The sequence below is a fragment of the Aquarana catesbeiana genome, linkage group LG04 (assembly GCF_042186555.1).
Source record: "Aquarana catesbeiana isolate 2022-GZ linkage group LG04, ASM4218655v1, whole genome shotgun sequence".
Classification (NCBI taxonomy): domain Eukaryota; kingdom Metazoa; phylum Chordata; class Amphibia; order Anura; family Ranidae; genus Aquarana; species Aquarana catesbeiana.
This window is the reverse complement of record NC_133327.1, coordinates 60467923-60483321: the sequence shown is the minus strand read 5'-3', so window position 1 is coordinate 60483321 and position 15399 is coordinate 60467923. Positions and strand designations below refer to the sequence as shown.

The 15399-nt window shown below is 45.4% G+C and overlaps 1 protein-coding gene across 3 annotated transcripts in view; it reads left to right on the top strand.

Moving 5' to 3' along the window:
* The window catches only part of CYP39A1 (cytochrome P450 family 39 subfamily A member 1), a 133786-nt gene that overhangs the window by 70190 nt on the left and 48197 nt on the right, over positions 1 to 15399 (top strand). For all 3 annotated transcript variants that reach the window (XR_012243746.1, XM_073625249.1, XM_073625250.1), the window contains exons 9-10: positions 2457 to 2552; positions 8950 to 9038. Coding sequence is in view for 2 of the 3 variants with exons in the window: in XM_073625249.1 (XP_073481350.1) it covers positions 2457 to 2552; positions 8950 to 9038 (185 nt within the window). In the remaining variant the exon portion in view is untranslated. The remainder of the gene's footprint in view (positions 1 to 2456; positions 2553 to 8949; positions 9039 to 15399) is intronic.

Here is a 15399-nt window from a genome sequence, read left to right as displayed (position 1 = left end):
GAGGGTGGGCGATACCTATTATGATTTGTGCAAGCGTTGTTTATATACATCATAAGCACGTGTTTGCATTATATGTGTATACATTTTTAGGTAGTGTTTTTTTTATTTATTTGATGTTCTGCTTTAATATTTCAAAACTCTCTTTTTTATTATTTCTTTACTGCTATCAGAAGGGGAATGAAAAGATAGAAAAGGGTAGGTGACAGGTTGTTTTAGACCCTTTAATGTCATCACTACACTCTGTTAAAGCAGAAACTGTGCTCAAGCTGCTGTTTCCTGCAGCCGCAATGGCCAGTGCAGCTGCTCTGCAACAGTATACTGTTGACCTGGACATTTTGTAGATAGGCAACTCCTATCCTCATATTGATTAGTGGTTCCAAATTAATAATACCTACTGCAGTAGGGAACAGACACAAAAGATACACTCCGCATCTTTCCAAATAACTGTTCTGCCTTATTATGATGCAGTCCAAGGTCTATACATATGATTAGGTAGGTATCACATTAATATTACAATTGTATGTTTATGGTAACAAGGGGCGTAACATAGGCAGGCTAATTCTAATCAGGAATCGAAAGAATGCAAACATGTACTGAAAACATTGTTAGTGCCGTGTGCACAGTGAGGGCAGTGTGCAATACATACAAAATAGAATACAATTATATACAGAACTTACAAATTTCTTTACAGTCTTGGTGTTACTCGCCATTCCCTTATTCCCCCATTGCTCTGACCAGCATCTGGGGGCCAAGAAAATATCCAGTATTTCCAAGTTTGGAGGAGCATGTAACTTACACTATGTGACAAAGGTGATTATCGGCCGATCATCAAGCACCAGTGGTTTTACATGGGGTGGGGGGGGGAGAGACCACAGCCTTGTGTAAGTTCATCTTTTATAAACATTTTACAAAAATACCGCCCTATGCAATTCCAGATCCCCTAAATAATACATAGCATTGCTTCCGGTGGGTGACCTCTCTGCAGAAACTGCTGTCCCCATTGATCCCCCTCCATCCTGTGGACAGGTTTGATTTGATGGTATCAGTATCTAAAATAGGTGTGCCATATACAATTTATTTGAAAAAAAGAAGAAGAGAAAAAAAAATGATATATACACTCAATGGCCAATTTATTAGGCACATCTTGCTAGTACCGGGTTGGACCCCCTTTTGCCTTCAGAACTGCCTTAATTCTTCATGGAATAGATTCAACAAGGTGTATATATATATATATGTGTGTATGTATTATGTGTGTGATATATTACACACCCATGTGCTTGGCGTTCATCTTTAAAGAACGCTTGTAAGCAGAGTGCATGGTGTACTCTGGTTCGCAAGCTTCAGAACTGAAGGTATGTTTTTAGGCATTAAAAGGTGACAAACAAAATGTGGTGAGTTTAGATTTTCTTTTGTAATTTGTTTCTTTAAAGCCCAATTGAACTTCAAGTTTAAATCTGCAAAATACATTGCAAGTACATCATATAATTGGGTGTTTAAAGTTTTACAGTTATTTTTTTTCTCTTTAGAAAGCAGCCACATCCTGAGTAGAAAAGCCCATCCCCTGCCAGAATGCTGTACAAGAAGGACCCTTGCTTTCTATGGGGAAGCAATGGTCTCTCTGCAAAGATCCAGCACACCGTCTACTGAGTCCAACCTATAGATCTTCAATCAGCAGAGCTCATACTCCCTGCTGATTGTAGACCTTTAGCTCTGATACAGCAGAGGACATGTCACACCTCTGCAGAGAGACCACTGCTTCCACACAGAGATCAGTGTGCTGGCGGAGGGCAAGGTTTTTTAAAGAGAGCAATCAAATAAGACCATACACATCTTTTGTTTGGGTGCACCAGCAATGTATTTAGCTGATTTAAACAGAGTTAATTTGGCATTTAGGTAACATGCTACTTGATCATTTTTATGTTTTAGGTGTCTTTATTTTCTGCCCTTTGTATTCACATCTGTGCATTGCATCCAGTAAAAAGGAGTCTATTGCCTTTGCTGCTGTATCACGCCTGCTATTGTGCTTTCACTTAAGCAGGCCTCAGACGGATCAAAATTCGTCCAGTTTGGCAGGAACCAGTCGAATTTTGATCCATCTGTGGGCAGGCTGGCTGTACTGAAGTCAATTTATCGATCAACATTCCGTACAACCAGCCTGTTGGATTTTTTTTTCCACTCGATCATTGCCAGCGGCTACAGCCACCAGCACTGATCGTTGTATTCTGCTGGCTGGGAAACCTCCCTGTGCTCCTCGCCTGCAGAACACAATAGCGCTGCGGGAGGGATTCCCCTATCAGTGCTGGCTGTGTTGATGGGGGAATCTAGCAATTTTCTTTCCTTCAGACTGTGGTTGAAGGAAAGAAAAATGCATAATGTATGGCCTGTCTTAAAATGACAGGTTGAAGCTTTGCAGTCTGCCTGACCTAACCCATTGCTTTATTTTGTCTTTTCTGCAGAATTATGAGATCCCTCCTGGGGACCTGTTGATGTTATCTCCATATTGGGTTCACCGGGACCCAAAATATTTTCCTGATCCTGAAAAGTTTAAACCAGTAAGTTACCAAATGGGCACACTGGGACACATGTATAAGGTGACTTTGCTATAGAGTGTTAAAGCTAACCTAAACCTGTTTAATGCTAAACTCCACCCAGAAGCTGAAGCACAGGACATGCAGTATATGTGAAATGTTTACCCTGTCAAATGATTTTCAGGTCTGTTCAGGTGATTCACACATTCTACTACACATAATCAGCTTGGTCACCTTCCCACCCCAGACTGTGACTTAGAAGAAGAAGAAGCAGCAGCAGGACACTGCTGAGGTCATCCATGTTCCCTTTCTCTGCTACAGAGAAAGGGAATTTGTGCTTGAGGGGTGAGAGAATTTTCGCTGGGAGAAGAAATGTGGGAGCACTTGTTGTGTTGGGAAGGGGGATTGAGGGGAAGAGGATTTGTGCTGTGAAGGGGAACCGATGGGGCGTGGGGAATGCTAAAATAGGGAAGAAGGGGGTACAGGAAGTCCCCAAGTTACGAACATCCGACTTGTGAACGACTCCTACTTTCGAACGGGACGGCGGGCACATTCGACGGACCCTTTTTTGACGGACCCTTTTTCGATGGCGGGCACATTCGACGGACCCTTTTTCGAAGGACCCTTTTTCGACGGCGAGCACATTCGACTGACCCTTTTTTCGACGGCGGGCACATTTGACGGACCCTTTTCGACGGCGGGCACATTCGACGGACCCTTTTCGACGGCGGGCACATTCGACAGACCCTTTTCGACGGCGGGCACATTCGACAGACCCTTTTCGACGGCGGGCACATTCGACGAACCCTTTTCGACGGTGGGCACATTCGACGGACCCTTTTCGACGGCGGGCACATTCAACGGAACATTGGAAAACGGCATATCTGCCGTTCTGCCCATGCTGTTCCGACTTACGAACATATTCGACTTGAGAACAAACCTACAGTCCCTAGCCCGTTCGTAACTCGGGGACTGCCTGTATTGTGCTGGGACTGGGGATTTGGGGAAGGTGGGGAAGGATTTGTGCTGAAGAAGGGGGAAGAAGGTTTGCATGGGAGGATTTGTTCTGGGAGGGGGAGAACGGACTTGTACTTGGAGGGTTAGTGTGCAAATTAGTGCTGTTTTTTTTGGGAGGGGAGGGAGTATGGTTTTTTGCTAAAGGGGTAAAGTGGGGAGAGTCTGGGGTTCATTTTTTTCCCTTTCCTTACCCCTATACTGAGTTACACACCACTGTACACAATACTGTACATTATATGCTTCTCACCAAAGTCTTCATTGTTTCAACAGTTGCTGGTTGCTATGCAGTCCCTGACTATTTTAATGAAGTTCTTTAAAATAGGCTCAGGCAAAGCAATCAAAGCATATTCTATAGGTACGAGGAACCCCTTTTTTTGTTTAAACACATCCCTTAGGCTCCTCCCACTGCTAGGTACTTGATCACACCCACAATTTACCGCGACGTAGGTCTTTTCACTCCTCCAGTGTCCCTCATTATAAAGTTTAAAAGTTGGGAGGTATGCTAGTATCACTATGGGTTTGGGACCCCAATGTGAGAACGACACTATACCACAACACCACTACACTTTTTTTTTTTTTCTGCACATAGCCTCATGGGCTAGGTATTTTTGGCATTTGTTTTTTTTATCAGGCCGCAAGGCCTAGCCAATGTAAGTAGACTTTTTGGTCTTTATTTTTCTTGTCCATGTTTTGTCACTGCACATATTCCTATGTCTTTTATCACTCCAACAGATAGTAGGGTGTGGGTCTTCAGACCTACCCTGAAGTCTAGGAGGATGTGTGGCCCTTGTCTTTCTTCCTCTCCTACCTTAGGGGTCTTCTTTTAATACCTCTATCACCATCTATGCTGTTCTGTAATACTACCATACCCAAGGCTTTCCAGCCTTTATTTTTGGTTACATAGGATACAAGTACAGTGGCACCTCGGATTGCGAGTAATGCGGTTAACGAGCGTTTCACAATACGAGCACTGTATTTTAAAAAATCGTAACTCGCTTTGCGAGTCTTGTCTCGCAAAACGAGCACGATTCAGGTCAAAGCGTGTGCAGTACCACGTTTGGACTGAGGTGGGGGGGGGGGGGCGCTGGAGCCGAGCGGCGCCGATCGGCCCTGTTCAGAAATGCACGGAAAGGCCCGAGGACAGCTCGGCTGACCTCGGCAAACCTCGGGAACGTAGTCTTTCCGAGGTTTGCCGATGTCAGCCAAGGTGTCCTTGGGCCTTTCCGGCCGTTTGCAAGGCTCTCCGGACCCCCCCCCCCCCGACCTCTGGCCGCATGCGGTATTGCATACCATTGAAGTCAATGCAGAACAAATTTTTTTTTTTCGTTTCCATTGACTTCAATGGGGAAACTCGCTTTGATATGTGAGTACTTTGGATTACTAGCATTCTCCTGGAACGGATTATGCTCGTAATCCAAGGTTCCACTGTAGTAGACATCTAGCTTGGAGGGGAGTTACGGCAGGTATAGGTGTAGATATCCCATGACCTGGATAAATGAGAGCTTTCACAGTCAATTTAAAAACCAATAGCACAGGTCCCTGTGTCATTCTTATCTGATATTAGCAAATGGCTCATGTCAAATATGTCTATAAAATAAATCAATAAACTGGAATGCCATATATTATATATGTATTGCATGCACATAAATTGCATAAATTGTTTGATAATAGGGGACAGGAAAATATACAGGACCTTGTGTTATTGGTTTGTAAATGATTTTGTCTGCTCTTTATTCTTCACACAATAAATTCTTGAAGCTTATGATTGACTTGGCGAGGGGGGGGGGGGGGTTTATTTACTCATCATTCTATATCTTGCAACCCTGTTGGTGAGTATGAAGTGGTCAGGGGAGGGGCTATACACAGACACAGGTGACAGGGGTTCTTTAAAACTCCAATCCAGGTCCGGTTTGTTTTGCATAGCTTGGCCCAATGTAAGTATTCATATTTTATACATGCGGGATTCCTGTTGAATTGGATAATCACTGTAGTAGCCACCACTACTGCGAGGATCCAGACTGTCTTGAGTATCCTGAGGTAAGTATCTGCCCTGCTGCATAGTAACCACAGGGGTTCACTCACTTGGGACCAGTGCCATTCAGAGAACGCTTTGCATTTTCTCAATGACTGCAAAGCATTCTCTGATTGGATGAGGTGAAGGGGTGGGGCAGTGATGTCATAATCTTCACCTGAACCATTCACAGCACGCCTTGCATTCATCCAGAAAAATGCAAGGCGTTCTCTGAATGTTGCAGGGGTCGAGGGAGCAACCCCCTGGTAGTAGGGCAGCCACTCAGCACAGGACTCGGAAGACAATTGTGATTACTGGAGTAGCAGAGAATACTACAGTGCTTCCAAAGGGATCCCACAGGTATGGTATATGTATAGTTACATTGTTTCAAGTTGGATCATTTTAATAATGTAAAAAAAATCCATATCTTGAATTCAACTTAAAGTTTCAGTATTTCTCTCTGCCATTTCTTTTGTTAGATTTTCTGGAAAATTTTTGATTTTCCTATTTAGAGACCCTGTCACCAAACTAGTCATTCCAAGTAAAATCTTATGAAATGATATGTGCATTTAACGGGATTTATATATGGTATTTACCTGTAAAAGCCTCCCTGAGACTGCTACTGGGCACTGCCATCGTGAATATGATGTCAGCAGACCCAGTGGACTAAAGTGACACTCTGGTATTCCCCTTTAATCACCCCCCAGCAGCTGCATATACAGTTAGGCCCATATATATGTAGCACTAACGCTCGGTGAAGTTGCTGGTTTAAAGCGGGCTGTTACCTTCACTCTTGTTACCTCTGTTTCACCGGCACCGGGTCTAGGGTCCCGTTGAGTTCTGGATGATGTAGACACTAACACTTGAGTAGATTTTCCAATGCTTTAATGAACAAATATTAAAGGAAGTAGCAGGAAAGAGGCAGAAGGAAAGCTGCAGGGAAGATCAAATACTCTTCTTTAGTATTCTTTAGAACATTCTCCGAAATTAAACACTTGCGGTTGAATGGTTGAATGAGCTCCCCCTTTGTGGGACCCAATCTTTGTCCGCCTGGATAGGCCTCTCTCACTTGCCTAGCAGCCAGTACGTAGCACGAACAAAAGTCTCTGCCACAGATTTGTTTGGTATAAAACCCGTACGATCCTCTGCCACAGGATGTATTGGTTTGTGATGAATGTCAGACACAGTACTTGAACCTTTAAGCCAACCCGGCAGTACTATGCAGTAAGATTACTTCAGGATACGTCCTCCAACCGAGTCACCAGGCCCCTCTCCGGACCAGCACTCTGCCTGATCCTTCCATGACGGGTCCTCCCCTAGGATCTTCTCGGTTGTCCAGATTCTTCACTCAGGATAGACAGCTCAGGACCGTTCCTTTGCTGCTGTGGTAGGCCCCAGACAGACTTCTGGGCCTACCCACATGCCGTAGCGACGTGGGCCTCCGGAACGGAGGACCACAAGGTGGTACTCTTAACACATACCTGTCGGTCAGGAGGGCCAGTAGGTGGCTGAAAACGAACCCCTAAACATGGCGTCTGTCCCATAAATACCCTCTCCCAGAATGCAACTCGAAGGACCACCTCCACCGAGTTATCTCCGGGACAGAGGAGCACTCGTACGCTTCAACACGTTGCTTTTCCAACACCAGCCGATGGTGACGATGACACCCACCGGCACAGTGTGGAACCACATGCAACTCAGCCAGGCTGGAACAGAGGCAAATCTAACTCCCTCTAACAAGTAACCCACAAGATTAACCTATCAGCGGTAGATTAAAAAAAATCTACCAGCGCTACATATATTTGGACATAGGCACAATTTTCATATGTTTGGCTATGTATACCACCAGAAAGGCATGCTCAATTGGGTAGAGATCAGGTGATTTACTCGGCCATTGCAGAATATTCCACTTCTTTTCCTTCAAAAGCTCCTGGGTTGCTTTTGCAGGGTTTTGGATCATTGTACATCTGTACTGTGAAGTGCAGTCCAATCAACTTTGCTGCATTTGGCTGAATCTGGGCTGATAGTATAACTCTAAACACTGCAGAATTCATCCGGCTGCTTCTGTCTTCTGTCACATCATCAATAAACACCATTGACCCAGTGCCACTGGAAGCCATGCATGCTCATGCCATCACACTGCCTCCACCATGTTTTACACATGATGTTATGTTCTTTAGATCATGAGCTGTTCCCAGCCTTCTCCATACTTTTTTTTTTTCTTCCCGTCATTCTGGTACAGGTTAATCTTAATTCCACCAATCCAAAGAATGCTTTTTCAGAACTGGTCTGGCTTTTTTAGATGTTTCTGGCAAAGTCTAATCTGGCTTTTCTATTCTTCAGGCTTATGAATGGTTTGCACCTTGTGATGAACCCTCTGTATTTGCTCTTGTGAAGTCTTCTCTTGATTGTAGACTTTGACAATGATACGCCCACCTCCTGTAGAGTGTCCTTCACTTGTCAGGATGTTGTAAATGGGTTTTTCTTTACCACAGAGAGGATCCTGCGATCATCCACCATTCTTGTCTTCTGTGGACGTCCAGCCATTTTTATGTTGCTGAGCTCACCAGTGCGTTATTCTTTCCTCAGAATATATCAAACTGATATATTTGGCCACTCCTAATGTTGCTGCTATCTCTCTGATGGATTTATTTTGTTTTTTGAAGCCTTAAAATGGCCTGTTTCACTTGCATGGACAGCTCCTTTGAACTCATGATGTAGGTTCACAGCAATAGATTCCAAATTCAAATACCACACTTAGAATCAACTCTAGACCTATTACCTGCTTAATTGAAGAAATAAAAGAAAGAACTAGCCCACACCTGGCCATGAAACAGCTTTTGATTCAATTGTCCAATTGCTTTTGGTCCCTTTAAAAAAGAGGGGGAGGGGGGTGGCTATTTTAAGAGCTGTAATTCCTAAACCCTTCCTCCGATTTGGATGTACATACCCTCACATTTCAGCCCATATCCATTATTTAACTATAGCTTGAATATGTTTTGGTAAATACCTGGAAAAAACTAAAATAGTGCCTGTATCCAAATATATATGGACCTAACTGTACCTGTAGTGAGGTAAAGGGGGGTATTGAGGAGCTGGGCCAGCACAGAGAGTAATTAGACGCTGTCAAAAGAAGAGCTTGCTATAATGTGCAAGGAGGGGTGCTGTGCTAGGAAAATGACCTCTTCTCGGCATAGTAAAATTCCTACCAAGCTCAAAGGCAACTGAATAACAAAAAAAAATTAATAGTAAGAAAAGTTGTTGCTAAAAGAGAGAAAAACCCAGTGACCATTTTTAGTTGGGACCTGAGTGCTGTCATTTTATATCTAGGAGGGGAACGTTGGGATTATTTACTTAAGGCCTTATTGGAAAAACTGTGCTTTCTTCCCACAGGAACGCTGGACGGAGGAGATGGTAGACAGGAATGTTTTTCTGGACGGCTTTATAGCCTTTGGTGGAGGGAAATATCAGTGTCCTGGCAGGTCAGTGTAACTTCATGACATGGAAAAGGGCTTGTTAATAAAAAATTGCTGCTAAAAAAAAAAAACATGCACCCTGTAACACCCAATCCAAATCCAGCTGGCATTGTTCTGGTGCAGGTGGGAAAATGAGAAGAGGTATCTGGTTGCTTTAAGGCAGGGATCCTCAACCTTTTGAAGAGCAATGGCCACTTAAGTGATTTGATAACTGCTTGCCACAATGAACTGTGGTGTTTTACCACCCCCCAAACCACAAATGTAAATGAACCCTTACTGTCCTGAGCCCCCTATAAGGCTTATTTCACACTGATGCACTGCAGATTACCCACACCATGGGTGCAGAACAGTGCACCTGTGGGTTTGCTGCGCTTTGCCAGAGACTTCAACTACATCTTGCAGGTGTGGTGCCATTTCTGAAAGTGCAGCAACATTCCTGCATTCAGGAGTTTTGATGCGTTTTCAGAAACGGCACCAAACCCGCAGGATATAACAGAAGCCTATGGATCAGTGCAGCTGCGGATCAGCGTGAAAGCAGCCTAATAACCCTTTCTTTTTAAAAGTGCTAATATGGCCATTGCAAAACGATGTGATGTTTAATAAATTGACCGTTTTCTATTCCAGCTTCTGCTGGCATCACTAGGCTGCTAGGAAGGTCCCAGGCGACGTGCGCTTGGTATCACATCACCTGGGACAGGAGCCGACGCTACAGAGAAAGCATCAGCACTCTTCATTTATGTCCCCCTGCTGGGTCATTGCTGCATCTGCTGATTTAGAAAAGTTTCCAGCATGCGGGTTTGTTCGCAGCCACCAAACCACATGGTTCTGCAATATTTCTAGTGAGATTGTTGGTGTCGTTTTCACTTTCTACTTTTAGATGTCTCCACCTATCAAGGAAATTAACCTCTTAAGGACCGAGCCTCTTTTTGAAATTTGTTGTTTACAAGTTAAACACTTTTTTTTTTGCTAGAAAATTGCTTAGAACCAGGGCTTTTTTTCTCAGAGAAAAGGTGCAGGAACTCCTCCTTTACTCCGCCTCTACCCACCCCCGAGCACCGTTTCTTGGTTCCACCCCCTACACACCTCCCATACTGCCCTTTTAGAGAATACAGAACCAAGTATTCTGTGCTGATCAGTAATTTGTATGGAATGTGTTAATGATAACAGAAAAAGCAGTAAAATAGGTCCGCTGTAGCCAGTAACAATATAGCCCCCTCCAACAAATATATCCCCCCCCCCCAACAACAATGGACCACATGAAACAGAATGTCCCCCAGCAGCAACAACAGATCTCCCCACGGCCAGCATCAATAGACTCTCCATCATCCAGCAACAATAGACCCATCCCTCAACAGTAGAACTCTCCCAGCAATAACTGATCCCCAAGTAATATAAGACCCAGCCCCAGCAACAATAGGTCCCCACCAGCAACAATAGACCCCCCTGCAAAAATAGATCTTCTCCATCTAGAATAGATCCCCCAGCAACAAGCATCAGTAGCCCCTCCATCCCACCTCAGCACCCCTTACTATTGCATACACTCAGTGCTGGAGGTGCTGGAACTGCGTTTCATCGCATTTCTGCTTGAAAAAAAGCCCTGCTTAGAACCCCCAAACATACATTTTTTTTTCTAACACCCTAGAGAATAAAATGGCGGTCATTGCAATACTTTCTTTGCACCGTTTGCGCAGCGGTCTTGCAAGCGCACTTTTTTTGGAAAAAATACATTTTTTTTAATTAAAAAAATAAGACAACAGTAAAATTAGCCCATTTATTTAATATTGTGAAAGATAATGTTACGCCGAGTAAATTGATACCCAACATGTCACGCTTCAAAATTGCGCCCGCTCGTTGAATGGCGACAAACTTTTACCCTTAAAAATCTCCATAGGCGACATTTAAAAAATTCTACAGGTTGCATGTTTTGAATTAGAGGAGATCTTGGGATAGAATTATTGCTCTCGCTCTACCGATCGTGGCGATACCTCACATGTGTGGTTTGAACATCGTTTTCATATACGGGCGCTACACACGTATGCGTTCGCTTCTGCACGCGAGCTCGGCAGAACAGGGTGCATTTAAAAAAAATGTTCTTATTTATTTTACCTTTTATTTTTTATTTTTACACTGTTCTTTTAAAAAATAATGTGTCACTTTTATTAGTATTACAAGGATTGTAAACATCCTTTGTAATAGAAAAAAAGCATGACAGGACCTCTTAAATATGAGATCTGGGGTCAAAAAGACCTCAGATCTAATATTTACACTACAATGCAATTTAAAAAAAAAAAAAAAAATTGTCATTTAAAAAAATGTTTTTTTTAAATGGCCCTTTAAGAACTATGGGCAGAAGTGAAGTTTTGCCGTCGCTTCCGCCCTCCAATGGTATGGAGACGGGTGGGGGCCATCTTCCCTTCACTCATTTCCATAACCAGCATGGAACAGCATCCAATCACCTCTGCCGCTGCCAACGGCTCCGGTAAGCGGCGGAGGGCACCGGAGCGCGGTAGGGGGGCCCTCTTCCACCGCCGATAAAAGTGATCTCGCAGCGAATCCGCAGCAGAGACCACTGTTATCGGAAACCAGACCGCCGGCCGAAGAAGAGGAGAGCGGGGTTATGGCAGCTATCTGCTGCCATAACAAAGATATTCCTCTTCAAATTTAGGACATATATCGGAGTGCGGCAGTCCGGAAGTGGTTAAAAAAATCCACCCTTGCATTGGGGCCCTCCTGCACTGCAAGAATTAATTGCTGGTTTAGTCTAGGGGCAGAGGATTAAAGTAATTGTAAAGTCTCGTTTAAAGAAAATAGAATTATATGGTTTTGCACAGAGTGGCCAGTGGCCTCCTCTTCTCAGGTCCCTGGCTGGAGCTCCTGGCCCCTCCCTCCTGTCGAGTGCCCCCACAGCAAGCAGCTTGCTATGGGGGCACCCGGGCCGTGCAGCAGATCCGTGTGTCAATTCAGACACGGAGCTGAGGTTCAGCTCCGCCCCCTCTATCTACTGATTGGCTGACTCACTTTAAATGACAGCAGCGGGAGTCAATCACGCCAATCACATTCCTGCAACATCGCTGGATAAAGATGGGCTCAGGTAGGTATTAGGGGAGCTGAGGGGGACTGCTGCACACAGGTTTTTTATCTTAATGCCTTTACAACTCCTTTAAGTAATACTTACCAGGCTCCCCCCCCCCCCCCGCAGCGGTCTCCGTAAGCTGTGACCAGCTCCGGTCGCACTCTAGCCTCCTCCGCATACCATGCTGGGTTAATGTCTTACATGTATGGTTCATGATGATACTGAGACTTTGCCCACAGACCAGAGCTTGGGGAAGAGGAGGAGAGTGCTGGAGACAGCCGAAGCGAGGAATCGGGTAAGTGATGGTCTCACAGTCAACACTGAGAACAATGGAAGCCATAGGCTATTGATACTGTCAGTCAAACTCCTGTAAGGAGGGAGCGGGGGCGTGGCTTACCAGCATTGTGTGTGTCTATGAACGCACAAAGCCCGGATCCGGTGTGTTCCCATGCGGGTGCTCCCATAGCACATGGCTTGCTGAGGGGGCACCCAATGAAAGGAGGAGTGAAGCACAGAGCAGGTTAGTATAACCTCTTTTTATTTTATTACTAATAAAAAAAGCTTTAATTAACTTGCTGCCTGCCCACCGTCAAATGACGGAGGGACGGTGCGGCTCTCGTTCTGGGCGGACGTCATATGACCACGTGCAGCGATTGTGGCTGCGCTGTGTTGCTAGGACACGGCGCAACCCAGATCTCTGTGTAGAGACCCGATGACGTGGCTCTTTAACCATATGATCGGCTGTCCAATCACAGCCGGTCAAATGTAAACACGGAAGGGCCGGTAATCGTCTCTCCTCCCTCACACTGACCAGTGTGTGGCGAGGAGAGCCGATCAGCGGTATCTGACAGCAAGACAGGTAATCAGGGCACTGATTGATCAGTTTATGACAATAAAGCGCCAGCAATCAGTGCTCACCAGTGTCAGCAATCCGTGCCCACCAGTGCCAGCAATCAGTGCCCATAAGTGATGCCAGTCAGTGCTGGCTTTCAGTGCCGCCTTTCAGTGCCACCTATCAGTGCTCATCTGTGTCACCTATCAGTGCCCATAAGTGTGACATATTAGTGCCTCCTCATCAGTGCCCATAAGTGCATTAGTCATTAGTACTCATAAGTGCAGCCTCATCAGCGCACATCAGTAAAGGAGAAAAATGACTTATTTACAAAATTTACTGACAGAAACTAAGAAAAACTTTTAGTAAAAAATTTAAAAAACCCGCAGTGATTAAATATCACCAAAAGAAAGCTTTATTTGTGTGAAGAAAATGATAAAAATTTGCATGGTTACAGTGTAGCATGACCGCGCAATTGTCATTCACAGTGTGACAAGCTGAAAGCTGAAAAGCTGAAAAATGGCCTGGGCAGGAAGGGGGTTAAAGTGCCCTGTGTTGAGGTGGTTAATATTACTTTTTTTAAAAATAATGACATCTAGTGGTCAAAAATGAGATTTACAACAAAAATCTCACATGAGGGAAACAAAGGGAGACTAACACCCTGCTACCATACTTACCAACTGTCCTGAATTTCCCGGGACATTTCTGGGATTTACACTATTTTCTAGAATTTATTGCTTCCCGGGAAAATGTCCCGAGAAATTCGTGTTTTTTCCACGATTTTCCGCCGCCGCCTCTAGAGGTCCACGGCCGGCGGGTGGGTGGCTAGACGGAGCTCCTGTGTCGCTGACCACCCTCCGCCCCGCCCCGCCTACCCCCAGGCCCGCTTCGCTCCCACCACCCCCCGCCCCACTCCGCCCCGTTCCACCCCCCACGCGCCCGGTGGAGACTAGGAAACCTGATGTAAGGTGGGGGCTCCGGTGGGGAAACCTGATGTAAGGGGGGGCACCGCTGGGGACACCTGATGTAAGGGGGGGGCTCCGCTAGGAACACCTGATATAAGGGGGGGCACCGCTGGGGACACCTGATGTAAGGGGGGCACCGCTGGGGACACCTGATGTAAGGGGGGCACCGCTGGGGACACCTGATGTAAGGAAGGCACCGCTGGGGACATCTGATGTAAGGGGGGGCTCCACTGGGGACATCTGATGTAAGGGGGGCCCTGCTGGGGACATCTGGTGTAGGGGGGGGCTCCGCTGGGGACATCTGATGTAAGGGGGGGCCCTGCTGGGGACATCTGGTGTAGGGGGGGCTCCGCTGGGGACATCTGATGCAAGGGGGCTCCGCTGGGGGCACCTGATGCAAGGACAAACTCTGCTGGGGGCACCTGATGCAAGGACGGACGGCTGGTGGCAGGCGACGTGGCAGGTGACACGCTCAGGGATTCCACTGATTCAGCATTATGATGAGTTGAATGATTTAATTTTATATTACAATGTAATAATAGAAATAATGCACTTCAATCATCCTGACACCATAACAACCATGGTGCCGGGATGATTGAAGTGCTAACACCAGGTGTTTGGAGTATCTTTATCTGCTGATTGTTAAACTTTCTGGAATACACATATTTCTATTGTTGTGTAGGATCTGGGGCTGCTGTCCCTTCATCCCTCTCCCTCCATCCCTCCCTCTCCCTCCATCCCTCGTTCATCTCAGACGCTAACCACACCCCCTTTGAGCCACGCCCATTTAAGACATGCCCACTATTTTGCGTAAACCACACCCATTTTTCGCTACTTTGCGCGCCACATTTTTGCTTTTCCCCTGTGCCACACCTACAAATGTATGCCCCGCCCCCTAATTATAATAAGGCTCCACCTACAGCCAAAAAAGTGTCCCTAAAAATTATTTTGCAATGTTGGCAACTATGTGCTACATGCTTGTAGTTTTTTGTTTTTTTGTGTTTTTTTTTGGACATACAGATCATGTAAAAATTAAAGCACGTATGTAAGAGCATCCATGAAGTTTCGGAAAAAGATTATTTAGAGTGCTCATTTGACATGCGTTGTTGATAGTGTATGTTTTATGTTTGTGCTGTGTGTGTTTTATGTTTTGTGTGACTGCTCACTGTGTGCTGCTGATCCTTCCTGTCATCAGGTTATTTATACCTCCTAGAGCAGCCATGAGGCTGTGTTTGAAGTATAAGAAGGCCACTTCACGTGTAAACAGCCGCTGATGTCACAGGGCCCTTATCTCAATTGCCGCTGGCTGAAAGAAACGATGTAACTTTTCCAATGTCTGGCTGGCGCCAGGCCATGGCGTATGTGTCTCTTCTTCTTTTCGTCTGCCGCCATTTTACTGATGGGCCACATTTTTCCTGTGAGAACTGTTCGCTGAGACCTGTATAGAAAAGATGTATGTATGGATGAGGCCCATGGTGTGACTGTAAAAGAAAGTAT